The following is a 26,943-nucleotide window of genomic DNA, read 5'->3' as shown; positions in this document are numbered from 1 at the left end:
CTCCTTACTTCCTCCTCATCCCACAATCTATTCGTATTTACAAATGCAAATGGTGTAAATATACAAGTTCCTACTCCCCTCATCACAATTCTACCATCTGCCTTTCCTTTTTCAGATACCCAAGAACTGCAAACTGGTCAGGCAGTGATGAATAGAAAAGGAGGTGGATAAGCAAGAAAACAGTGCTAATGAAGGAATACCACCACTCGCTCTCACACTAGCAGACAGTAGCTCTGATACTGACACACCACGTATTTTATTGGATGCTTTGCAGAGGAGTTCTACATGTGGTGAGACACCAGGTGCAAGTGGGCTGCAGCCATGGCAGGGGAGAAGGGAAATTCATTACATTTCACAGGTCCCACCTCGCCAGAGGGCAAGATTACACACAAGTATTGTTGTAAAGGAGTCAGAGGAGGACTTCAATGGGGTAGCTGACAGAAGGGAACAGATGGGTATGCATACTGAAAAGCTTAATACATTGGTAGGCCTGCTAGAGAGCCTCTTGCTGTCGCATGGAGGAATCAGCATCAAATTGGCAGATCTGGGAGCCCATCTTCTCCAGCACAAAAGTGCCGGCCAACTCCAACAGAACACTTGCAGACTAAACTATGATGCAACATCTAGTGGCAAATGTCTCAGCTTCCTATTCAACACAAGCTGAAGTCAACTGACATCGGAGTGCCGCAGTGGAAGCTCAGGCTGAAGTCATGCAACTCATCTAGGACAAAGTTCTTTGGCTCATGTTGCACCACTCCATGTAGACTTAAGCAACATTAAATAACCATGCAAACCACCCACCAGCACTACTTAAAGGGATTACCAACGACTTACAGTTTTTTTTCTTTTAAAAAAAATAAATTTAAATAAACCAAACATTTCTACAATCACAACAAGAGGCAGTAGATCGCAGTGACTTAAAAAAAAAAACTGGGGCGGAACAGTGGCGCAGTGATGAGCACGGCTGCTGCACAGCGCCGAGGTCCCAGGTTCAATCCCGGCTCTGGGTCACTGTCCGTATGGAGTTTGCACATTCTCCCCGTGTTTGCGTGGGATTCGCCCCCACAATCCAAAGATGTGCAGGGTAGATGGATTGGCCATGCTAAATTGCACCTTAATTGGAAAAAATGAACTATTTTAAAAAAAGAAAAAAAAACTGTAAGTAGTTGATGATCCTTTTCAGTAGCGCTGGTGGGTGTTCCTTCATGCTACTCAATGTGTGTCTCTCTGTGTGATGTTAAGAGATGGCGTTATCTGTGGCATTGAGCTTCAAAACAGTTGCGCTGGCATAAAATCAGTGTTATTCACTGACTGACGTCATGATATGCCTGCTCCATATACTTCCAGTGGGCACTCACTGTGTGCGCACTAATGCGCTCATCCAAATGGCATCTGGAGGAACTAGCATCAGACATGGTATGTGCTCCGCATGCCATTATGGAGGAAAACAGGCTGAGTAACAACGAACAACTGGGCACCAGGGAGTCAAATTTTGTGATCATTGTTTTCTGTGAATCTTCTCCTCTAGTAAGAAACGGTAATGCGATGTGATTCTCTCCTTCCCCTACTGTCAAATATAGAGTATAACACTGATCAACTTCTGGTTGAAGGACTAATGTATGGAGTTCTTTTGGCATAATATAGGAACTTAAGAAATAATTATATAGAGGGAAAATTGCTTAAAGTAATTGAAGTGGATAAGAGTTTCAATTTTGTAACTGTTGAAAAATCATATTTGTTACAGCCAGACTGTACCTGAAACATTGACACATACAGTGCAAAAGTAAATCTGTGACAGCATAAGTGCAATAATCAGGGAATTAAATTATTCTTACCCATAACTCGAAGCTCAGCACTGACATAAATTATTCCATGTTTGTTTTCAGCTACACACTGATACATGCCAGAATCTGACAAGTTAACAGCGCGGATATTAAGCATTCCTTTTTCAACTTGAATTCTTTCCTGCAAATTAGAAAACAATGAAGCCTCTTATTTCCATTATGCTTTACTTACTATCTTGTTAAAAACACAATTTTAATGTGAAAAGTTTTTATTTTGCTTGGTTATTTTCCACACAGCGCTCCGAGTCATTTACGTGAGAATTTCCTCTGTGGTTGCTTGGGCGTATCATGTTCTGAAGGGATGACCTTTAGTAATTCCACTGATTAAAAACCAGTAATACTTCATCCTGACATTTCAGTAATTGTAATGCTACATTTGATGAGTTCAGCTTAATATCAGAAAAGAACATGCACGCTAATAACTCTACTATTCCCTACTTCATTTCTTGCTGGAATGGATGTAATTTAAACACATCCACTGTCTGCTCAAAGCTTGTATCTATGAGGAACATCACCATGGATCAGAAGAACAGATTAACATTTATCGGCTCCTGTATGCTCACTCTAAATTACTTTACAGCAGTAATACAGAGATGACTTAGTACAATATCCTACCTCTATTATAAGAGGTTCACCATTTTTCAGCCATGTGTGGGAAGGTTTTGGCTCTCCACTTGCCTTGCAAATCCACTGCAGACTTTCTCCGATTGGCACATAAGCATCAGTTAGGTTGCGGATCCAGTTAGGCCGTGCTGTATTGTGTGTAAGAGAGAGGACAAGTTTAAAATGCGAATCCTTCCAAGCAGAAAATACAGGGCAATAAACAGATGTTATACATTGGAATTTGTCACAAATATATTTTTAATTCAGTTGCATTTCCCCCTGCCTCAGGCAACATCCTGTCAGAATTCCAAAAAAGATAAAGCTGCAGCCATGACAGTCTAACCGCCAAAGTTCCAGCTCAATCTTTGTGATGTGATGCTAAGAACTATGCAATTTAATTGAAAGAGAAAATACTGCCGACAAAAATCTATCAAAGATTGTTAATGCCCACTTCCTTTGCACTATGAACTGAGAAAACTATGGCACTTCATTACATTTCAATGTTAGCAATAAATTACTACTTTATTACCGATTAGCATTTAACCTGCACCTAGCGAAGAGATATTACCTTAAAGTACATTTCCAGCATTATCAGCTATCTATTTCTGCTTCTGTTGCTCCATTGATACATGCTGCTTTTGAAGTTATAATGTCAAGCAACGTTTATGCAATTCCATTTATTTTTGGTCCTATTTAAAGTAGTGTACAGATCCAAAATGTAATGTGCGATTTGTCAGATGAGCCGACAGAGAAAAAAACATCTTGGTATTAATATGTTAAACTAATCTTCAAAAAATGAAAAGAAGAATGGTTGACAGCCAGAAATGTTTTTCAAGCAATGAAAACAATGAAAGCAGTAACAAAAATGTACTCAGTCACATTGTTTAAATTCATCACATTGTCAACATCTGTCTGCAGAGGATGGGTAATGTTAAAAGCTAACATAAAGACTGGCTCTTGTCGCCACACTATTTATATGGCTGCTCCAGTTTAGTTTCTGGTCAATGGTAATCCCCACGATATTGATAGTTGGGCAACAAGCGATGGTAATGTCAAGGAGTGATGGTTAGATTCTCTCTTGCTCGAGATGGTCTTTGCCTGGCACTTGTGTGGGTCCGAATGTTATTGTCACTCATAAGCCCAAGCCTGAATATTGACCAGGTCTTGCTGCATATAGACATGGACTGCTTCAATATCTGAGTCATCGCAAATTATGTTGACCATTGTGCAATCATCAATGGCCGTTCCCACTTCTGAATTTATGATTGAAGGAATATTATGGATGAAACAGCTGAAGATGATTGGCCCTCGGACACTACCCTGTGGAGATGTCCCAGGACTGAGGTGATTGAGCTCCGAGAACCATAACCATCTTCCTTTGTGGTAGGTATGACTCCAACCAGTGGAGAGATTCCCAATGATTCCCATGGACTTCAGTTTTGCTACGGCTCCTGATGCCACACTCAGCCACATTCTGCCTTGATGTCAAGAGCAATCACTCTCACCTCACTCACCTCTTGAGTTTAGCTCTTTTTGTCATGTTAAGACCAAGGCTGTAATGAAGTAATGAGCTGACTGGTCCTGGCAGGACCCAAACTGAGCGTCAGTGATCAGGTTACTGCTGAGAACGTGCCGCTTGATAGGCTGCCGAGGATAGTTTTGATCACTTTGTTGATGATCGAGAGTAGACTGATAGGGCGGTAATTGGCCAGGCTGGATTTGTCCTAATTTTTGTGTTTGCAATCGGGCCTATTAAAGATAGAGAATTGAATGTTCCATCACAGTTGTCGCTGGCCTCCTTGGCAGGGAGAGAGCTCACAGAGCCTGTACCATCTTATACCTCCACACCACACGAGCAGCACTGGAGCATTGTGGATAGCACAATTGCTTCACAGCTCCAGGGTCCCAGGTTCGATTCCGGTTTGGGTCACTGTCTGTGCAGAGTCTGCACATCCTCCCAGTGTGTGCGTGGGTTTCCTCCGGGTGCTCCGGTTTCCTCCCACAGTCCAAAGATGTGCAGGTTAGGTGGATTGGCCATGATAAATTGCTCTTAGTGTCCAAAATTGCCCTTAGTGTTGGGTGGGGTTACTGGGTTATGGGGATAGGGTGGAGGTGTTGACCTTGGGTAGGGTGCTCTTTCCAAGAGCCGGTGCAGACTCGATGGGCCGAATGGCCTCCTTCTGCACTGTAAATTCTATGATCTATGATATGACCTCCATTGAGAAAGAATGACCAACCTCTAGGAGAACCAAATGAGGCATCACTCTGAATGGGTACTGCCACAGCATGCTGATCTGCACAGGAAGAATGAGACTCTCTGTAACACTGGCATCTCAATGTCACTGAGGGCACAGAGATGCTTGAAGTGGATGCCGGCTGTATACTTGCTTAAAAGTTTAAAAAATTAAATATTAGGTGCTCGCTTGACCTCCTGCCTGGGCATCAGGGGCGGGATTCTCCCATCTGACGGCAAAGTGTTGACGCCGTCGTAAAAACTGGAGAGTTTAACGACGGCGTCATCGGACCGCTAAGTGTAGCGATCCTCTGCCCGACAGGAGGCCAGCACAGTACTGGAGCGACCCACACCACTCCAGCTGCTGATACCGGCGTCAAATGGGTGCCGCGGTTTTGGGCATGCGCGCTGAGACTAGCGCGAATGCACGCATGCGCGGTAGGTTCCTTCTCCACGCCGGTCCTGATGCAACATGGCGTAGGGCTACAGGGGCCGACGTGGAGTAAAAGAGGTCCCCACCAGGAGAGGCCAGCCTGCCGATCAGTCGGCCCCAACCACGGACCAGGCCACGGTGGAGCCCCCCCCCCAACCAGGCCACCCCCGACAGGATGGGCGCCGAGATCCCGCCGGATAAGACCAGATGTGAGCGGCGCCGGCGGGACTCGGGCTTTTTTGGGCGGCCACTCGGCCCATCCCGGGCGGAGAATCTCCGGGAGATCCGAGTAGAGCAGCCCCCAACCAGCGCCGGCGCCAATGGCGCCAGCGTCTGGGCATCATCGTGCGAATCGCGCCTGGCCCGGCAATTCTCTGAACCGGCGTGGGCTGAAAGAATCCCGCCCCAGATCTTTCTCCTTCTGTTTTTATCACTATAATAATGAAATTACTTGAATAAACAGGAAAAGGTTTGAAGAAGGATAGCAATGATGGTGCTGGATCATAAAGCTATGAAGAGAGATGAAGAAACCGAAGTCTGGTCTCACTGGAAATAAACACAGCTACAGGAACAAGAGCATGATCCCAGTTACTTAATCCATGAAGGGACGTAATAAAAACAAATGCAGATCAGTTCTGGTTTAGCACAGGGCTAAATCGCTGGCTTTTAAAGCAGACCAAGGCAGACCAGCAGCACGGTTCAATTCCCGTACCAGCCTCCCCGAACAGGCGCCGAAATGTGGCGACTAGGGGCTTTTTCATTTCATTTCATTTTCAGTTCTTTTAGTTTAAACAAATGAGAATCAGGACACACCTATTATGAGCTAAAGGAATTGCAAATTGAATGAAACTCCCAGGCTAATGCATTACAAACTGAACTATTAAGTTATGGAATAGGCTGTCATCTAAGATTAGCACACAACAGACTGACATATCAACATTTAAAAAATCAATTCTCCATTGAAAATGGAACAAAAAGGCAGATAAATGTAACTTGTGGCAATGGTATGAAATGGTCAATATTAGATGAGCTATCCATTATAAACCCAGACAATTAACCATTCCATGGATTTTAAAAGCGACCACTCCAATACTATCCATTTTATGTCATTGCTGAAAGTTAACAGGACAGGACCCCGAAGATTGTAATGTCAAAACAGGAGTAAATCAAAATGGTCTCAGGGAGTCCTGCATAAATGTTCTCAAAAGTCTAACGGGATGAGCAGCGTTTTCTCACTCTGGCCTTAGAAACAATCATTAAAATATTAAAGTTGGTCCAGTTTTGGCTCATCAATTTTTTTGTTAAATCTTTTGCCCACCTGCATCCAATTTGCCCTGTTATAAATGCAAGGTTTTTAAGATTGTATGCCGGAATTCTCTGGCCGTTCACTGGTGGAGGGGTTCTCTGGTCCCGCCAGCAATGCACCCCCGCCCATTGGTTCCTGCCAGCTGGGGGTGGCTTCAATGGGAATTCCCATTGACAGTGACGGGAGCAACAAATCCCGCTGCCAGTGAATGGTGCACCACCTGTCCACCACTGAGAAACATGCAGTTGGGAAGATGGAGAACCCACCTGTTATGTTTTTGGAAAGTCTCTTTAACTTAGGGTAAAATGGAGGAATGAAGAGGGTCATGCACCCGGTTCTGAATTCTGTCCGACAACATGCTTGAGTGGCTTGGCTTTTAATGGTTAAAGGGGCTCCATGTTTCCTTACTGGGAGGAAAGTGTGAGATGTTCACACCTGTAAACAACAACCTGAGCAGCTGCCCTGAAGGTGGATAGAATTATGCTCTCCAAGTCTCACAGGGAAGTATTAGGAAAGTCAGAGTTTACAAAAGTTATGCTTTGATCTGTCTATTAATTCCAAAAATGAATGGAGTTGGGAAGTCGACAAGATAGCTAACCAGCACTTCCAGTGGGACACAAGGCCCAGATGATTCATATTGTCATGGAAGTGGGTTACGAGAGAAGACTCCATAGTAAGCCAAAGTAACATCAGCTTGCAGGGTTTTAGAAAGAATCCAACAGACACAGGGGGCGGGATTCTCTAACCCCGGGCCGGTTCAGAGAATCAACCAGCGAGAACGGCGTCATCGTGATCGCCGCCGCGCCGCCCGGAGAATCGCCCGAGGGGGTAAGTCCAGCGATTCTCCGGGCTCCTGTGGATTCTGCGGAACGGATGGGCTGAAGTCCCAATGGCGTGACCCCAGGCCATGCCGGCGCTATTCTAATCTGGCAATAAAAATCATCAGCCAGACGTGCTGGCTGACGATGAGGGTGAGCGGCCAGCGTGTGGGGGTACCTGAGTCTGTTGGGACGGGCACGGCCGGAGCTGGGGGTGAGTGGGCCTCCATGATCTAGGGGTGCCTGGGGATGACATGCCAGCTGGCCTGGAACGGCCCGCAGGGCGGTGCCAAAGCCACGGCCACCATTACGGTGGCCAGGCTGATGGGCACTGACCCTGGGCGCTGGCTGTCCGCAAGCCACCCAACCATGCCCATGGGTGCCGGACCCCCCAGGAACCTTCCACTGGGGGGCAGGTGCAGAGCTGTACCCTTGGCCGACCCTGTGAGGGCATAGCCATCCAACGATGGCGCTATCAGGAGGGATGGGCAATAGTGGGCGGAGCACGGAGGGTGTGGGCAGGGGTCTGGGTGCATGCGTGGCTGTGGCGCAACCAGCCAACCAGGGCAGACAGGTAGCCCATGGCACCTGGCCATAGAGGGGGCCATTCGCCATCCCTAAACATGTTGTATACCCCCCCACACGCCCCTGCAGATCATAATGTTTGGGCACCAGGCAGCGATGTTGGCCGCCGTGGCGGGAGCCGCTGCCCTGCATGTAGCCCTGTGGCAGCGTCGGCACAGGCGGCTCATATCAGCTGCGGCAGCGGCGGCTGCAGCAGAGGGACGGGCTGCAGAGAGCCAAGTGGCACCCGTTGAGGTTGCAGGGCGCAGGAGGAGGAGGAGGCGGACGATGACCACAACAATGAGGTGGAGGCACAGGATGAGGATACCGATGTGGATGAGGAGCAGGAGGAGGAAGAGGTGGTGGTGGTGCCAAGGCGCCGGAGGTGCCCAGTGAGGCCTCGTGTTTACTGTCGCCGCATTTCCTTCGAGGACCTGCCGGACAGGGCATGCAGGAGGAGACTCAGGATGAGTTGGGAAACCGTCGCCCATATCTGCCACCTGATGGCACACCTGGCATCGCATGGCACTGGGGGAGGACATGCTCTCCGGGTGGCTGTCAAGGTTACGGTGGCCCTGAACTTCTATGCGACGGGGTCGTTCCAGTTGCCGAATGGGGACCTGTCTGGCATCTCCCAGCCAGTGGCGCACCGCTGCATCCGTGCAGTGACGGACGCCCTGTATGACATCACGGACCGGTACATCCAGTACCCTGTGGACTGCGCCCACCAGAATGTCCGGGCAGCAGGATTCACTGCCGTGTCAGGGAGGTCCATGGTACAGGGGGCGATCGATGGAGTGCACGTCGCCATGCGGCCACCAGCGGAGAACAGGGACATGTTCATGTACAGGAAGGGGACCCACTCCATGAACATTCAGGTGGTCTGTGGCCACCGTATGAAGATCCTGCACGTCTGCGCCCAGTACCCGGGCAGTGTGCATGACGCATTTATCCTGGCACAATCGTTCATCCCCGCCATGTTCGAGGGACACCCCCGCTGCTGAGGGACTGGTTGCTGGGTGACAAGCGTTACCCGTTGCGGTCGTGGCTGATGACGCCTATGCGGAGGCCACAGACAGACGCGGAGAACTAATACAATGAGGCCCAAGCAGCAACCAGGGGTGTGATCAAGAGGTGCTTTAGCCTGTTGAAGATGCGCTTCAGGTGCCTGGACAGCTCTGGAGTGGCCCTCCAGTACCAGTCGGGGTGGGTCGGCCGCACCGTTGTGTTCTCCTGCGTCCTCCACAATATAGCCCAGCAGAGGGGCGATGTGCTGGAGGAGGAGGAGGCCGAGGGCGAGCCCGAGGAAGGGGACGCCTCTCCAGATGAGGAGGATGGGGATAAGGGGGGCAATAGACGTGACATGGGGGCTGGATATGGGCAGGAGGCTGCACGATGCCACCGGCTTGGCCAGCGAGCACGCAAGGCGTTGATCGCCGCACGTTTCATCAACTAGGGGGGGTAGGGGCTAGCTGAGCAGCGGCATTGGCACTACTGTACTGCCCCACCTCACAACCCAGCACCCCCACCTCCCACAACACCCATGAGACGCACCTCCCACACCACCCACCGACCTTAACTCCCACACCACCACATGCACAGCACCCCTCCACCACACATCCAACTGTGGCACAACGGGCTGGTCTCACACGATTGCTTGTGGAAGCGGGTGTGAACATTGCCATGGAGGATGATGACAACCCGCTCTGCGATGAGCTGTGAGCTCCAAATCGTTAGCCAATGTCTGACTCATGGTCACAGTTGCACCCTCCACCTGGGAGGACCCTGTATGCTTTACAGACACTCCATCACATGGCCATGTTGAGTAGCTGGCTGCGATGTTCCGTGGAGACCCGGGACGGGGGGTGATTTACACCTACCTGGGCTCAACGTTCCATCGTCCTTTGACCACAGTGGTACTCGGTCCCCTACCCGACCCCGCAGGCACCGGACATAGCACAGAGGCATCTTGCATTGGTGTAACAGTGAGTTTAATTGGAACGGTAACATACAAGTGCCCTAGCCCCTATAACTAAACTGTGCCCTGCACCCATGCCAACTTACTAGGTGTCAAACTTCCCGACCTGAGTGGCCCTACCACGACATCTCGGTGTTTCCCCAGACAGTACAGCAGGAGTGGAGGCGGACTGCTGAAACTCCTGCCCTGCGACCTGGCTCCCCGTTGGCGCACGTTTCCTGGGGCGGCCCAGCTGCGATGGGCCAGGCTGCTCCGCGGGCGTGTTGGATGGCGTGGTACCACACTGTTCTGCCCGCTGCCCACCAGATGCACCAGGGACGGAACGGGGGGAGTCCGAGGATCCGCCGTGTTCCGGGATCTCCCGTGCAGGAGTCGCCGGAACGGGCCCCAGAACTTCCTCCTCCCTCAGGGTGCCTGGTGGCCCCCGGGCCTCTCTATGGGATGGGGGTGCGAGCGGAGACAAGCCCCGAGGCACCACTGACACCTGGCGCTGCCAGTCCTGGAGGCCCGCTGTGGTATCGACCAGGGTCTAAAGTTAGCAGCAATGGAGCTCAGGGCATGGGCCATCCCTGTCTGGGACTGCACCACCTCCCTCTTGGCTTGTGCGACGCCATCCAGCATCTGGGCGAGGCAGCCGATGCTCTCAGCGATGGCTAGCTGAGAGGGAAGCCCTGGCCTGGGCCACAGATGATGCGTGCACATGAAGCCCCATGCCTTGCATGACCTGACCCATGGCCAAACCCGCTGCACCCATTGCCTCCACCGCGGACGCCACCCGTGCAGTGTCAGCCTGGGTGGCAGCCATGACTGGCACCACTACTTGCTCCTGGACGCAGATGGACTCCTCCACCTGTGTCTGCAGCTGCTGGAAGCTGGCCGTCATCCCGTTGTCTAGTCCCTCGGTGTCTAACTGCATTGGGTCTATGGGTGTGTCTGGAAAGTCCAGGAACCCTGGAACCGGCTGAGTGGGAGCTGGTTGCTGGGGCTGGGCTGCCCTCCGACCATCCGCCTCCTCGGTTGCTCCTACCTCCACCTGCTGTACCAGTACGGCTGTGTGGTGCGCACCAGTGAGTGTCCCAGAAGCCTCTTCACTAAAGTGCCCAACCAAGGTGATAGTCTCTGCGATGGTGGAGGGTGTTGGAGAGAGCAGTGACGCAAAGTCCATGTCCTTATCGGAGCCAAAGTCAGGGGTCTCCTGCGTCGACCCTTGGCCCGATGGTCCTTGTCTCGTCCCCATCTGCGGGTCACTGTCCGGTCTGTCCGTCAACTGTGTCCCCATCCTCTGTGTGTCACTGTCCTGGCTGTCGTCTGCCTTTGTGTGCAGCGTCTCCGTGTCCTGGCTGTCGGTGTCCTGGGTGTCAGTCCTCTGTGCATTAGTGTCCTGGGTGTCCGTCCTCTGTGCATCAGAGTCTTGGGTGTCCGTCCTCTGTGCATCCGTGTCCTGGGTCCCATGTCAGAGGAAGGCCTTCCTTGCCGTCTGCCCTCCCCACCGTGGCGTGTGCCCTGGGGGCATCTGGACCTGGCACTGGGCGAGGTACGCCAGATGGGCTGGGATGACTGGCGGCAGGTCCTGGAAGACACAAGACGGCATGTATCGTTAGACACGCGGACTGGGGTGAGGGCGTGGAGTGGGGGGGGAACGACGAGTGATGGGGTGGATTTGGGGGGGGGGGGGGGGGTGAGGGGGTGGAGCCAGGCAGGGGAGTCTCACTTGCTGGTGCGCCCCAGATCTGGCAAGGGGCAACCTCCCGGTCCTCGGCTCCGCCAACGAGGTCCAGTGCCCTTTGCTCGTGGACTGTGAGGAGGTGCAGTACGGGTGGACCCCCTCCGTTCTCTCGCGCTCCCTATGGTTGTGGGCGGTCTTATCCAGGGGGGCGAAAGCATCAGAGTTAGACGGTCCGCCGCATGCCGCACAGATGTTGGCTAGATGATGGCATGGGAGCACTGGGCACCCGGCCAAAGCGGCTCTCATGGGTGTGTGCAGCCAATGTGTGTCAGGTGTGGGCTTTTGCCCTCCTCCTGGGGGGTAGGGGGTTACTTTCACATGTGTGGGTGGAAGGGGTTGGGTGGTGCCAGAGGCACATCTCGGTGTACTCCCCCTGGCTGCCCTCATCAGGTCGTGCATCTTTTTCCGGCACTGTTGGCCGGTCCATGGGGTGTGCCCCACTGCGCTTACGGCATTGCCCACCTCCCTCCATGTTCGCCGGACTGTGCTGCCCGGGTGGCGGTGGCCCGTCTAGGGCACAGGATGCCCTCCTCTCGTCTACCGCGTCCAGCAGCATGTCGAGGTCATGGACCCTGAACCTCGGGGCGTGTTGGAATCTTTTACCTGTGCTAGTTGTATCCGAAATACCTGGCTTCTACAGGGCGGCACGGCGGACGACGGCCATCTAGCAGGTCTCGGGACTGTATGCCACTCGCGCACCTTAAGCGGTGCGGCGCCGCGTCATCGATGTGTCGCGCGTCTCCGACGCCGGTCTGGCGCCACGCCCACCACGCTTCTCGCACCGCCCGTGCTGGCCCAATTTGCAGGCCAAAATCTATCCTCGGAAGGGAATTTACGAAGGCGTGAACACTCTGCCGCGGGATTAGAGAATAGGATATTCTTCACAAATCTGAGAAATAGAGAGAGCGAGCGGGGGGAGTGGGGGAGGGAGTTGAGAAAGTGCGAGGGAGGGGGAGGGGCAGTGAGTGGGAGAGAGAGAGCCTGCTGAAAAAAGAACAGAAAGCTAGAGACAGTCAGTCCAGTACCTAAAACAGAGAAAATGCTGCTCTTATTATTCACTACGCAGAAGGTAGGTGTGAGATTGCAGTCAACTTGGAGAGACCAAATTTGTCAGGATTTAAATAAGACTGAAAGATTCACCTAACATTGGCTAGAGAGAGGAATCTCCAGGGTAGCCCTCACTGTGAAAGTCAGTTTGGAGATCAGAGGTTACCCAGTTATAGAATCAAAAGAAATCAAATCATCAGGAGCAGATAATAGCTTTGGAATGGTCCCTGGAGAATGATGGCTGGGATTCTCTGATCCTGAGGCTAAGTGTTGACGCCGTCATAAACGGCGTCAACATGCCCTCAGGAGCAGCGATTCTGACCCCTACAGGGGGCCAGCATGGCACTAGTGTGACCCACACCACTCCAGCTGCCGAGGCCGGCGTCAGACGGGCGTCGCGGGTCTGCGCATGCACAGTGGGACCGGCGCCAATGCACGCATGCGCAGTGGGACCGGCGCCAATGCACGGATGCACAGTGGCTCCCTTCTTCGCACCGGCCCCGATGCAACATGGCGTAGGGCTACAGGGGCCAGCGCGGAAAAGAGGCCCCCAGCCCGAGAAGCCAGGACACTAATCGGTGAGCCCCGATCACTGGCCAGGCCACAGCGGAGGCCACCCCCCCCCCCCCGGGGTTGGACCCCCCTCCCCGCCCCCCCACCAGGCCACCCCCGGATGCATGCAAGCCGAGGTCCTGCCGGGTAAGACCACACGTGGACGGCGCCGGCGGGACTCGGACTTTTTGTGCGGCCGCTCGACCCACCCCGGGCGAAGAATTGTTGGGGGACCGCGTAGACGGCCCCCGACTGGCGGCGCCGACCCCACCGGCGCCAATGGCGCCGATTGTCCGCTCTCCGGAGAATCGGCGGACCAGCGTCGTGTGATTCACGCACGGCCCTGTGATTCTCCAGCCCGGCGTGGGCTGAGAGAATCCCGCCCGAAGAGTCCATTTAATGGACGGAGTGAAGTATAATTGTGGGGTGGGTTTTCTGGCCATTTTAAAAGTGGGGGACCTTGGCCGGGATTCTCCCCTACCCAGCGTGACGGGGGGTCCTGGCGGGATGGAGTGGCATGAACCACTCAGGCATTGGACCGCCCCGAAGGTGCGGAGAAGGGGCCAAGGCCTCACCTTGAGGGGCTAGGCCCGCGCCGGAGTGGTTGGCGCACCGGCGGCCGACGGGAAAGGCCTTTGGCGTCACGCCAGCCGGGGCCGAAAGGACTTCGCTGGCTGGCGGAAGTCCGCGCATGATCGGGAGCATCAGCGGCTGCTGACGTCATCCTCGCGCATGTGCGGAGGGGGGGTGTCTCTTACGCATCAGCCATGGTGAAGGCTGTGGCCGAGGAGGAGTGAAAAGAGTGCTCCCACAGCACAGGCCTGCCCGCGGATCGGTGGGCCCCGATCGCGGGCCAGGCCACCGTGGGGGCACCCCCCGGGGCCAGATCGCCCCATGCCCCCCCCCCCCCCCCAGGACCCCAGAGCCCGCCCGCGCCGCCTAGCCCCGCCAGTAAGAGAGGTGATTTGATTCTCGCCAGCGAGACAGGCATTCCAGCCGCGGGACTTTGGCCAATCGCGGGCCGGAGAATCGCCCGGGGGGGGGCCGCCGACCGACGCGTCGCGATTCCCGCCCCCGCCGAATATCTGGTGATGGAGAATTCGGCAACCGGCGGGCGCAGGATTCACGCCAGCCCCCGGCGATTCTCCGACCTGGCTGGGGGTCGGAGAATCCCGCCCCTTATCTGTCATTTATAATAGAAATTGCCAACTAAATAGTGTTTCGATATTAATATAAAAGCAAATTACTGCGGATGCTGGAATCTGAAACAAAAACGGAATATACTGGAAAATCTCAGCAGCTGTGATAGCTTCTGTGGAGAGAGAAGGGAGCTAACATTTCAAGACAGGATGACTCTTCGTCAAAGCTCTCTCCACAGATGCTGTCAGACCTGCTGAGATTGTCCATTATTTTCTCTTCGTGTATAGACATGTTGCTTTTAGTTTGTTTATTAGAGTAAAAATCTTAAACATGAAATCATATTGTGCAATCCTTCCAGTCAGTCACTGGAGTTTCAAATATCTTGGGTGGGATTCTCCGAACCCCACCGGGTCGGAGAATCGCCAGGGGTCGGCGTGAATCCCGCCCCCGCCGGCCTCCGAATTCTCCCACCCCCCAAAAACCGGCGTGGCGTGAGTCGCGCCGCCCACCTCGGAGAATGGCGGGGTCCGTCGTGACTCAATGGGCCCCGAGGCCGCCCGAATTCTCCGGCCCGCGATGGGCCAAGGTCCCTCCCGCCTGTAGCCGGTCCCACCGGCGTAAATTGGAGTTGTTCCCTTATCGGCGGGACCTGGCGGCGTGGACGGCCTCTGGGGTTATTGGGGGGTCGCGGGGGGAACTGGCCCCGGGATGTGCCCCCACGGTGGCCTGGCCCGCGGTCGGGGCCCACCGATCCGCGGGCGGGCCTGTGCCATGGGGGCACTCTATTCCTTCCGCACCGGAGGCCGTGGTCAATCACTATTCCCGGTGCGGAAGTGACTCCATGTGCGCATGTGTGGGTATGACACTCCCGCGCATGCGCGGATCCGCGCCTGCCGGCCGAGTCCCTTCGGCCCCGGCTTGCGTGGCGCCAAAGGCCTTCCACGCCGGTCGGCGGGGCGCATACCGCTCCGACGCTGGCCTAGCCCCTGAAGGTGCGGAATCCTCTGGGGCGACCCGACGCCGGAGTGCTTCCCCCCACTCCACTGCGCCGTTTCTGCCCGCCCCGCCGATTCCCGGAGAATCCCGCCCCTTCTTTTTTTAGAAGCTACTAGTCTCTATGGGGACTATAACAGTATGACAGATAATTCCACTAATTAGAAGATGGGCCACAATTGTCCAACCAAACATGCATTATAGAATCAGTGGCACATGCTGTGGTGATGTGCATCACTGTATATACACAAGGGGTTAATGTAAATACACTACAACTAAGTAACCACTAGAGGGAGCACCAGATATGTCATGACATGCAGACATACAGCCAATGGGTCATTACAACAGGACACAACCAGAGGTGGCACGTCACAACCCATATAAGGACAGGGCACACATGCTCTGCCTCTTTCCACAGACAGACATCTAGAGAGTACATCAGGGTTGATCAACAGCATCACACCCAGCACGTGGCTTAGAGCAGGCTGGTAAAGATAGACTGAGTTACTACAGCTAGATTAGCAGAGAGTCGAACTCATTTAAGAACTGTGTTAATAGTTCAATCAACAAGTTGAACTCATTTCATAGTCTGGAGCTTCCTTTGTCAAAGCATACATCAAGGAAGCAGCTTATGCTACATGAAGCAGCATAACACAACACATGCTTTGATAATAGGTTTTCATTTATAATTGAAAAGCTGCCTATTAACTATATGCTTATGAACCCTCTGTTAGAAAGAATTTGCAAGACCCATATTTCTTGCAGAGTTTTAAGATGTAACCTCTGAGCTGCTTGTTTCTGTTTGCTGCATTTGGGCAAGTTATAAAAATAGGTCAGTTGTCGTTAAGGAGTTATTATCATAAAAGTAATGTAAGATTTTTTTTGCTGCCATGATCTAAAGCTGCCAGTTGGAGTTTTCTTTCTCACATCAGTTTTAATGGTTTATGACAAATTTGTGCTCTACACATAGGCAACATATGGCTACCCTTCCTTGTTTGCAGAAGCACCAAACTGGGAGAAATTGAGAAAAATACTTGATAGTTCTTGAGATTGAGCAAGCAACGTATCCTACATGTTACCTACCTACTGTCTGAATTTTCTACTGACCATAAATACTATAAATGGCACCAAACTGAGAAGAACACAAATATTAGATATTCGGTTTAAATTGCACTGGGACATTCAGAAAAACATCCCATGTAGCTTAGGGAAATTCAACAGAGGTTCAAAATCTTTTTGATGTTCATGCTGGTGTAGACATTGATGAATATTGCAGTTAATTAATGTCTCTCAGTTCAAGCTAATGTTATACCTCAGGTGATCAATCAAAATATTATAATATGCCCTCGACATTCATTAATCGACCAGACTACAGCAATATACATGCAAGAGAAATACTGATATTGCAAAAAAAAATGGAGACATACGTAATTGTCAGAAGATATTTGGGTTATGTGATCAGTACGAATAACTTGTACTAAGTTATTAAATGCTAGTCATGTATGTCAAAATTCCCTCTCATTTTGAAGTACTGCACATATTTCATGATGTTGCCATGAATTTGTTTGACCGGCTGCTTACAAAGAATACTTCGGTCCCTTACAACAACTGAAAATTGGCCTGCGTGAAGTACATTTGACGAAGTATTACATTATCTCGTATTAACTTTGCATTGAAATTTAATCAATTCCAACACTAGAAATGTCATTTCATTTTCAAGGATCACACCATAATGCGCAGTCAGCTTCAGACAAAAATAAAACGTTCTGGTTTTATTGTCAATATTAAACAAACACAGCAGGGTGGGTGTAGTCCAACATTAGCCCAATGTTAACTGCTTAACAGCTGATAGGTTTTGTCAATTTTCAGGTTGACGTCTTATGAAATGAACACTACTTTAACAGCAATTGTTAAAGGATTTGCGCATTTAGCAATGTTTTTCACAAAATAAAAATCATGGACAGGATTCTCCGGCCTCCCGGCCGTGGGTTTCTCGGCGCCAGGAGGCGGCATTCCCTTCACTGGCGGCGGGATTCTCTGCTGCTGTTGCTGTCAATGCCATTGGGAAACCCGTGGCAGCAATGCGCTGCTGGTAGGACCAAAGAATCCCGCCGGTGTGGACAGATGCGGAATTCCGGCCAATGTGAATTAGGGATTAAAAAACTAAACAGACGAGCAGAGATTTTCCACTTGATGTTCCCAGCACATGTCTAGAATACATTTTTTTAAATTGTGAAGTCCACGCCTGAATAGTTCATTCCTTCAAGTTAATGGGCAGTAAATCAAAGATTGTGTAATTTCCTGAGAGGTGCTCCTGACACATCTCTGAAACAGAAAAGCAGCTTGATTAATTTTTTTGACAGCACTTATGCAGGCACATCTTATCACTACTTTAGCAGGGCAATTTTAAGATTGTTTCTTGAAGTAAATTGTCATTGCAGTATGACATAGTAAAGCTAGTGTTTTTTTAATAGAGATTAACAAAGGCCTAATTTTAATCATTCGAGTTGAGTAAAATTCAGAATTTTCAGATGTTTCAGTTTTGTTCAAACTCAGGCAAGTCAGATACATTTCTCGCTCTGCAGCTACCTTTATAGAATGTTGTTCGCCACTGTGAGCCGGGAGCTATTCCTCCATTTTAATGGTAAGCTTCTGACTTTGGCTTCCACGCAGTTAAATGGCAATCTTACAGTCATGCTGCAATGAAGATGCCATAAAGCAGACCATCCTTAAACAACCTTCCCCTAACCTGGACAGCTCACAGGAAGGCCTCCAGTATTTTCCGGAGCATATTTCCCAATTTGTGATGATTATGGCACCCGCCACAGCTTTGCCACTATAAGGGAGCAGGCTTTGCCATCAGGACTCAGGTGACCACCCCAGAAGCAAGTGAGGAAGAGGATAAGGAGAAAGAAGGTGGACTCAGGAGAGGCACTCAAACATCATTGATTAGGATAAGGTATCCAAAGATATCTCATCAGATTCCAGCACCCCTGAGAAAATCTCCTGAGATTGCTCCACATTTCCTCACCTTACCACCTATCTATTCTCGACCATCACAGTGCCGTCTTGGCTAACATATTGAAATAAAGGACAACACTAATGACCATTCCATGTGAACTTCATCCAACAACATTTCCAATAATACATACAATACTTAATGTTTCATTTTTGTGTTTTCTAACAGTGCCAGTCTTCCATTGTGCCTTTGCCTAATGTGTCTATGCAGTGCCGGGCACGGGCCACAGAATTGCAGAATTGTTGCAGCACAGAAAGAGGCAATTGAGCCGTCATGTCTGTACCAGCTCTGCGAACAAGGAATGCACCTTGTGCCATTCCCTTGCCTTCTCCCCGTTGCCGTACACATTTTTCCTATTCAGGTAATAATTCAATTTTCCCTCCTGAAAGCTGGATTGTATCTGCCTCAATCATGAGTAGGTGCAGCCTGGCTGATAGAAGGATGCTGACCTTCAATGGGGGAGACTGCAGTTGGCCTTGCTGGGCCTAAATGACCCAGCTTCAGACTGCAACTTTCTTGGTATGGGTGGCAGCTATCTCACCTGGCTAACAGACCAGAACAGGGCATTGATGGGATGTCAATGGTGAGGGCTCAAATGCTGTCATCCCCAGTAATTTGCCAAGACACAGGTTGCTAGTCTGATGAAACCCTTTGATCACCGGTATCCACAGCCAACAGTCTGAGGATCAAGCTGGGATTACATGGCAATGGGCAGAGATCACATGATCTCAGCCTGAGCTTCTACTGCAGCACTCAGACGTAGGGTGGCATCTGTCAATACTGCAAGGGAAGCTCAGACATCAGCCATCAGCTGCAGTACCACGGCTGGATCCACAAAAGCTCTCATAGAGCTGGCTATCATTTCCATGCAGGCAAAGATGCTCTGTGTGTAACCCTGTGCCAAGATAGTGCCTGACTGCTGCATAGTCCTCAACAGTGTCAAGAGTCCTACCAATGCACAAAGGATTTTGGAGCGCATTCCCCTCAGTCTTTTCCTTTATGCAATCCCATTAAAATCCTCAACTGAGTCTTCTGCAACAAAATTCACCTGGGGAGCTGGTTCAAATGCAAATCTTTAACCCAGTCTGTCTACATCCAATTCACATCCTTTGTCTCACCACGAGCAGCTCCTGCCTCTACATTACTCTTTAAGCTACCCTTTAAGCTAAATATTAGATCTAGTAACAGTGCTTTTTCCTCAATGGTAGGCACTTCCTTTGGGTCTTCATTCTTATGCATCACTGATTAGTCAACAGCTACTTGAAAGCATAGGTACACAGGAAGTTGGTTAGGGTAAGGAAAGTGTTTGCAAGAGGTCCATGGTTCCACAATCTGCAGTTTTCGTTAAAGCAGATTGCAGGATGTGGGTTCAGTAGGATTTGAAATGGTTCATAAGGCAGAAACACAATGTTATCCTCAATGGCTTCACCAACATTGTTGCCACAACCTCAGTGGTGGCCACTCCAGCAATGCTGAATAGTGACTCCTCCAAAGGGATGAAGGCATGCAGCTGTGTTTGACCCCCTCCAGATATTTGCCCCTGCCAACTGTAATTTACCAAATTACCCTGCACAAAAGAGGGAAGAGTGTCATTGAGTGTTTTGCAATGTGTTTGTGTGATGTGTCCATTAAAGCTGAATCACTGGAATGATGTGGAAGCGGTGAGGTGTTGGGGTGATCATTATGTGAGGGTAAATGTTAGGTATGAATCCTAATTGCTAAAGTCTGGGTTTTTGCGAATGTGGTGCATTGAGCGATTTTTTTCATTCTTTTATAGAATGTGGCTGTCACTGGTTATGCCAGGAGTGATATTGCCCATCCCTAACTGCCTTCTTGAACTGCTGCAGTCCATGTGGTGTACATACATCCACAGTGCTATTTGGGAATTTGACCCACCATGTGAGATGGTTGATGCGGTTGATAGGAGATGGAATTTGAAGACCCATTCACTGATCATGATCATTCATGTAATAGCATTAAACTTAATTTTGGCACTGGTGCCAGATCAATGGTGCCAGACTTCTGGCATTGACCTCATGGCTCTATGCTCAACTTCCTTTCTAAGTGCTTTTCTGGAGGATTTCCAGGCCACCTGTAGAAAGAAGGGGCGGAATTCTCCGGCGCTGGAGATTTGGCTGGGGCGGGAATCGTGTCGGTCGGCGGCAGCTGGCAGCGCCCCCCCCTGACGATTCTCCGGCCCGCGATGGGCCAAGTGGCCGCCCGTTTTCGGCGGATCCCGCCAGCGTATGTTACGACAGGTATTTGCCGGCGGGACCTGGCTCCGCAGACGGCCTCCGGGGTCCTCGGGGGGGGGGGGGTGGGAGGGGTGGGCACAGGGGGATCTGGCCCCGGGGGGCGCCCCCTGGTGGCCTGGCCCGCGATCGGAGCCCACCGATCTGCGGGCGGGCCTGTGCCATGGGGGCACTCTATTCCTCCGCGCCGGCAGGTGTAACGGTCCGCGATGGCCGGGGCAGAGATGACGCCAGCACACGCTGGTGCTCCCGTGCATGCGCCAACTCGCGCTGGCCAGCGGAGGCCCTTCGGCGCCGGTTGGTGTGGCGCCAAGCCCCTTCCGCGCCGGCTGGCGCAGCGCAAACCGGCGCCAAGCCCCAGCGCCGGCCTCATGCCAGTCCTTCGCGCCGGAGTTGCCCGCCCCGCCGGTTTCCGAAGAATCCCTCCCAAGATGTCTCCTCCTTTTCATCCATCATGGAATGGTCACAGCATAGAAGGTGCCCATTTCCTGCACCAAGGCTTCCAGCATTGCACCTGAGAACCTAAGCACCTTCTTTCTGGTTTGCTGCTCCATTGTTCCAGTTTCATCTCATGCAGAGACTTTCCCAGTCACTTCCAGCATCTGCTGCAACCAAAATACCGCTCCCCTTTAAGAAGTGCAGACTAGTCCTAAGAAGTGCAGCTAATTTTAATCAGTGCTAGCCTAGCACGAACCTAAGTCCCCTGCTGAGCGTACATCCACTCAGCAATTTTATCATTTGGCTGCAGGCCACAATAACAGAGATAAAAAGGCAGCGTCGTATGTTGCCTGTAAAACTTCTATTAGGCATGGGGTAATGACGCATTACCCATGAATGGACTATTTTGAATTTTACTCCCAAAGTCTTATTCATTCATTCTGTTAAAATGAATGTAGACCTAGACTGATCTTTACAGACTGTTGTGTGCATATTTTGCATGTATATATTTGTGTGCAGTGCATGTAAAATTAGAGTTCTGAACAAGGAAATTTGAAGAAATAAACAAGATGTGGTGTTAAAATACTGGTTGGTATGTTGATGAAAATTTTCTATAAACTGATATTTTGGTTGTGAGAATTTTAAAACTATTTTCTTTAAGATGATTAAGATGATCGATACCCATCCTATTTCATTTGCGAGGGGTTGCAGCACGCAAGCAAAAATGCCAAAACTTACTGCCCATGCACCTTATCGCAAAGGAAACCACACTGTCTTTTCGAAAGATTATTCCTCCACTTCAGGGCTAATTTTAATAGTCCCCTTGTGTCTTTGAAAGGAAATCAGAACGAATTCCGTGAAGCCATATTGGACTTGCTCTGTTCACTTGTTTTGCCTTGATGTCTTGTAGGGATCATTAATTACCTTTATGGCCTGATTCTAATAGAACGATTCTGCAATGCACATAACCCGTTTGATTGGTAGGTGAGCAAATAGAAGCAAAGAGAAAAATAAAAAAAACACTGAGACGCAAAAGAAAATTATGGGGGAGCATATTTTTAAATAAAAAATGGCCAGTAGCTGGAGAAGATTATTCCAAGGGTGGACATGAAGGTCAAAAAACAAATTGAATCAGCTTTTCATTTTCCAGTTACCTTTTCCCAAGGAATTGACCATAGATTACCAGCATGCACAAAGTGTCTCCAGATCTTGATGTAAAGCCAGATTAAATTCAACTGTGATATTTCACATTGCAATACCTGGAAGCAGTTCTGTACATGGACATTTTTTTTACTACAAATTTCTTACAGCATCTATTAGCTTGAAGTTGCTCACCACTAGCTCACCACCAATGCTGCTGGTCTTGCCATTGATACCCAAACTCTATGGAAGAATAAAAACATAAGAAAACGTTTGGTAGAGTTTCTGAGGTGATGCTCTTATAAGGACGAGGTTCCAGCTGCCAAGAGCCTGGCAGGAGATTGTGAGTTCAAGTCCTTAATGTCGTACACGATTATTGAACTTACTACATTTCAGGTGATACATTAAACTAAGGTCTGTCTGCCCTCTCAAGTAGATAGAAATGACTCATTCAGCTATTCAATGAAGACTGTATTATTTTTGTTTGTATTCTGGCCAATACTTATTTAAATTTTTATAAGTTTAGAGTATCCAATTATTTTTTTCCAATTAAGGGGCCAATCCACGTAACCTGCACATCTTTGGGTTGTGGGGGACACAGACACGGGGAGAATGTGCAAACTCCACACGGACAGTGACCCAGGGCCGGGATTTGACCCCGGGTCCTCAGCGCCGTAGGTAGCAATGCTAACCACTGTGCCACCGTGCTGCCCTTCTAGCCAATATTAATGTTTCAACCAGCATCACTTCCAAACACAATCTCTAATCATTAATTACATTGTTGTTTTTGATCCCTTGATGTTCAAAATTTAGCTGTTTTGCCTCCTTTGTTATGGTCAGGGTTTAGAAAAGTCCAAAGTATATCATGGAATACAACTGTTTATTGGTTTTGGTTACGATGAGTACAAGGGCCTCTCTTTCAGGTGTTATTCAACAGAGGCCTTAAGCACTTTTAATCAAAAACAAGTTTTTGTGATACTTGGGGGAAGTTTGTCGGCCTTTTCCAAATCTGTTCGAGGCCAGCAACGAGGAGTAAGCTAAGAACAAAAACAAACAAACAAGATAATGAGGAACCAAAGGAGTGCGCAACCTGGGGGGAGGGGAAAGAAGGTGGGGAAACCACAAGAGAAGAGGAAGGGTGCTGAAGCCGAAGGGGGGGGGGGGGGGGGAGGAGGGGGGGGGGGGGGGGGAGGAAGGGGGGGGGGGGGAAGGATGGGAATCATAGACCGATACAGAGGGCAACAAAATTAAATGAAGGACAAAATAAACCTCTCTGTACAATAAAGTAAATTAGCGAGCGCAAGAAAAATGTAATGTATCCACACAACAACTGTTTATAAATAAGAGAAAAGCTAATAAAAAGATTTTCCAAAAACAAAAACAAGCTTTATTCTACGAATTTAGTTATCATTTTTATAAACATACGCAGTAAGCATTTTTATCAACTACCAATATGAATAACCCACACCGCTACAGTAATCTATGTATTACCCTTAATAAATTCCCCCCTTAAGCTGATCCAATTTAATAACAAGATCCCATAAACCAGTACCCCCTTTTCAAATGTGTGGCCCAACACACGACACTCTTACTCTCTTTCAGACTTGGTATGGATACTTCTTGTTTCCTTTCCAAAATAGGTTTGAATTCCTTCAAGAAAACAGTGATCACTTTTACGTTATCAAGTAATCTGGACCACAGCTTTTAAACTGAAGATAGAGAGAAACTCCAACTTACTTCTCTTTCTGATTACAGCAGCCAAATGTGAAAATGAAAGCAAAAAACTTTCACCGGCCCCAATACCAAAGCAAAAGTAAAACCAACTCCCAGAGCCACAGCCCAGCTCCACCCACACAATGACATCACGAAAGCCATGTGATAAGACAAAAACATTTCTTAAAGGAACGCCACGGCCTCCCCTGGAACTATTCAGAGCTGGTAGTGTTGGGCCAAATGTTTTCCTGGGGGGCATTGTACAGGAGTTTCACCCACGAGGGGGAGAACCCCCATCCCCAGCCCAAACCGCTCCAGTACCTCCCTGAGGTATTTCCATTCGTCTTTGTCGAAAGCCTTTTCTGCATCCAGGGAGACGGTCACCTCTGGTGCTCTCCAACAGTGTTCGCCTCAATTTAAACCAATGACTAGCTGATTTAAAGGTCCGACTGCTATCGCTCACTCAACTTGATATTTCAAAAATAAATCTTTTTCCAAAATGATGTACAGTATTAAATTAAGAAAACAAATCTGCTGTGTCTCTCTCACAAGGTTTCATCTATTTATGTAAATTCAGTGCATCTCCTGTTACCACAGGTGGATGAAATTAAAGCAATTAAAATGGATATTACATCATGCCGCTCCAGGGCTTCTTTTAAAATTTTAAACTGATGAATCAGGCAATTTCAACAGCTATTTAAGGTCCAAAAGAAGCCAAAAATCTCAAGGTTTCTTTCAATGGCATATCATGAATAAGCAATTGAAGTGGGGCAGCGGTGGGAGTGGGGTTGCAGAACTGTGTGTCAAACAGCTTAATCATTTTTGGCACTGTTTTAGTATTTGTTGCACCAACATCGGCTGCATTAGGGTGCATTTATAGTATAGCTACTAAGTGGCTTAGGATGTCTGAAAAGTTTAAGAGGGTAAAAGGACTCCAGGAGCATTTATAAATCAGGTTTGACACTCTATGCAGTAACAACGCCCCAGGGGTAACAACAACAAATCACTTCAAAGTCACATCAGCTTGACACCACTTCCCAGGATCCCTAAACTTGCACTACACATGCACTCTAAGGTCCCATTATACCAACACTTTCATGTTGATTTTAAGTGATTGTAGCTCTACATTAACACAAAAGTGGCGCAACAAAAGAGAAGTTGGATTTTGATCTGACTCCTGAGCATTAAGAAGCCAACAGGTGAAAGACCATCCCGATGGGAAAGTTTTACAGCACTTGTGCTTTGTAGAGAGATGGGTTTAAATATATAGTGAATTTCAAACTCTGGAAGCAAACAAATTTATGTATGTTGAGGCATTTCCCAACTTCTAAATGGTTATTCTTTTGAGCAACAGTCTGAATGTAGATGAAGTAAACTGCTGAGTTTATCAATTAGCATTCCAGCAACATCGGATCCTTCCTATTTATTAACAGGTCCCATTAATAATTAAAGAGGTCATTTAAAAATGAATGAAAAACTTTAGAATGTACAACCATAAAATTTGATCTCCAACACTGCTGTGATAGCAATGCACCAACGCTGCTAGGTTTTTCTGTCACATTGATTCCTCTGCACATCATTGCAGCAGCCATAATAATATCAACTAAGTGAAAGAGATCAAGTTATCCAGAAATAAAATAAAAGTAATCCATTGTCCTTTTCAACTCTCCTGTGCCACTGAATGAGGAAGGGAATGCAAGAAATACTCTTTTATGTATTTAGGATAAGTTTTCATTCTGTTGTGAGGAATTGAGTTTTACAAATAATCCGTCACTGATGGGGGAGGTTTCAAAGAGCTGCACAGTCCTGAGGCAAAAACAGAAACCACTAGAGAACTGGAAATGAGGTCAGATTTATACTGTCATGGGGGGGGTGGAGCAATGAGGCTGGATCGGGGGCCAGCGATAGATGGAGATAGACAAAGATGTTGAGGACAGAAGATAAAAGTCATGCAAACGGGGGTGATTAAAGCTAAGAAGGGTGCTGATAGTGGCACATGAAGAGATTTCCAGTTCTGTCCAGCTTTGACAAAGAGTATTCCAGACTCGAAACGTCAGTTCCCTTCTCGCCCCACAGGTGCTGTCAGACCTGCTGAGATTGTCCAGTATTTTCTATTTTTGTTTCAGATTCCAGCATCCACAGTAATTTGCTCTTATCGTCCTGAGGCAACGTGGTTCAAAGTAAGAGTAACTAATAATGTATGTGGATGACACTGCTTGCCTCCTTCAGAAACTGAGTTCTTTAATGTGGAGATATGTTGGAAATAAACAAGGGTTCATCCATAACACAAACTTACTGACTGGACTTACTTTCGCTCTTTCCATTGTCATGGACAGGAGGGGGCATCAATTTAAACTGTCCTGATTTCCCCACTCTGTACCCATTTGTAACAGAAAGGTTTTTTTTAAAATTCTGATTTCCCCTTTTATGTCTGAGTATAAATTTTGAAATGTTCCAATCTTCCATGAATAACTTGCACAACAAACTCAAGATAAGATGAAGTAAAAAGGTTTGCTTTATTTTTTATACGCAGACACACTCTAGAGGGGTTTGGCAACAATTTTGCACTCACAATAAATGGGAGATAAGGAAAAAAAGAGGGCTAGGGACACAACCACTATAGAAAGTTAGGGTTTTACATGTGTCCAGAGACCAGAATCAAAATTGGAATGTTCCTTCCGAGGGGAGATTGACTGATTGTACAGTGATCCGCCTTTCCTGAGTATGGTGAATGTATAATTACTGATAATTCACCAGTGCACTGTGTTATGTTATTAACCCTGTGGGCTCTACCTATGGGCCTTTGTGTAGCTTCACCCTCAGGGGATATGTTGGGGCATGTACGGGCTCCGCCCATGGCTCCACCCCCCTTACGGAAGTATAAGAGCTGCTGATCTGAGGGGCCGCCTTCAGTGTTGTACCGGTCACAGGCAGGCTCAGTTCTAAGCTGATTAAAACCACGGTTTACTTCTCCACGTGTCTTCGAGTGAATTGATGGTCACATCACTGAGTGAGATTCCCATGATGGGGGAAGGCATGTGGAATGAGTTAGTCTGGAGACACATGTTTGAAGCTTCTAGCAGTTAACAGGTTTCATGAAGGCCAAACCTCTTTCTGCTAGTACTGGTTTGATGGTCAACAACA

At 49.1% G+C, this 26,943-nt stretch overlaps 1 protein-coding gene across 26 annotated transcripts in view; it reads right to left on the bottom strand.

The window, feature by feature from the left end:
* Positions 1-26,943, bottom strand: part of LOC140388298 (contactin-4-like) — a 3,617,424-nt gene that overhangs the window by 943,686 nt on the left and 2,646,795 nt on the right. For all 26 annotated transcript variants that reach the window (XM_072472208.1, XM_072472210.1, XM_072472213.1 and 23 more), the window contains 2 exons: positions 2,460-2,596; positions 1,836-1,965 (listed from right to left, as the gene is read on the bottom strand). In XM_072472208.1, the coding sequence (XP_072328309.1) occupies positions 1,836-1,965; positions 2,460-2,596 (267 nt within the window). The remainder of the gene's footprint in view (positions 1-1,835; positions 1,966-2,459; positions 2,597-26,943) is intronic.

Source organism: Scyliorhinus torazame, chromosome 13, assembly GCF_047496885.1.
Source record: "Scyliorhinus torazame isolate Kashiwa2021f chromosome 13, sScyTor2.1, whole genome shotgun sequence".
Taxonomy (NCBI): domain Eukaryota; kingdom Metazoa; phylum Chordata; class Chondrichthyes; order Carcharhiniformes; family Scyliorhinidae; genus Scyliorhinus; species Scyliorhinus torazame.
Note: the sequence above shows the minus strand (reverse complement) of the source record. Positions and strands in the feature narration are given on the sequence as shown.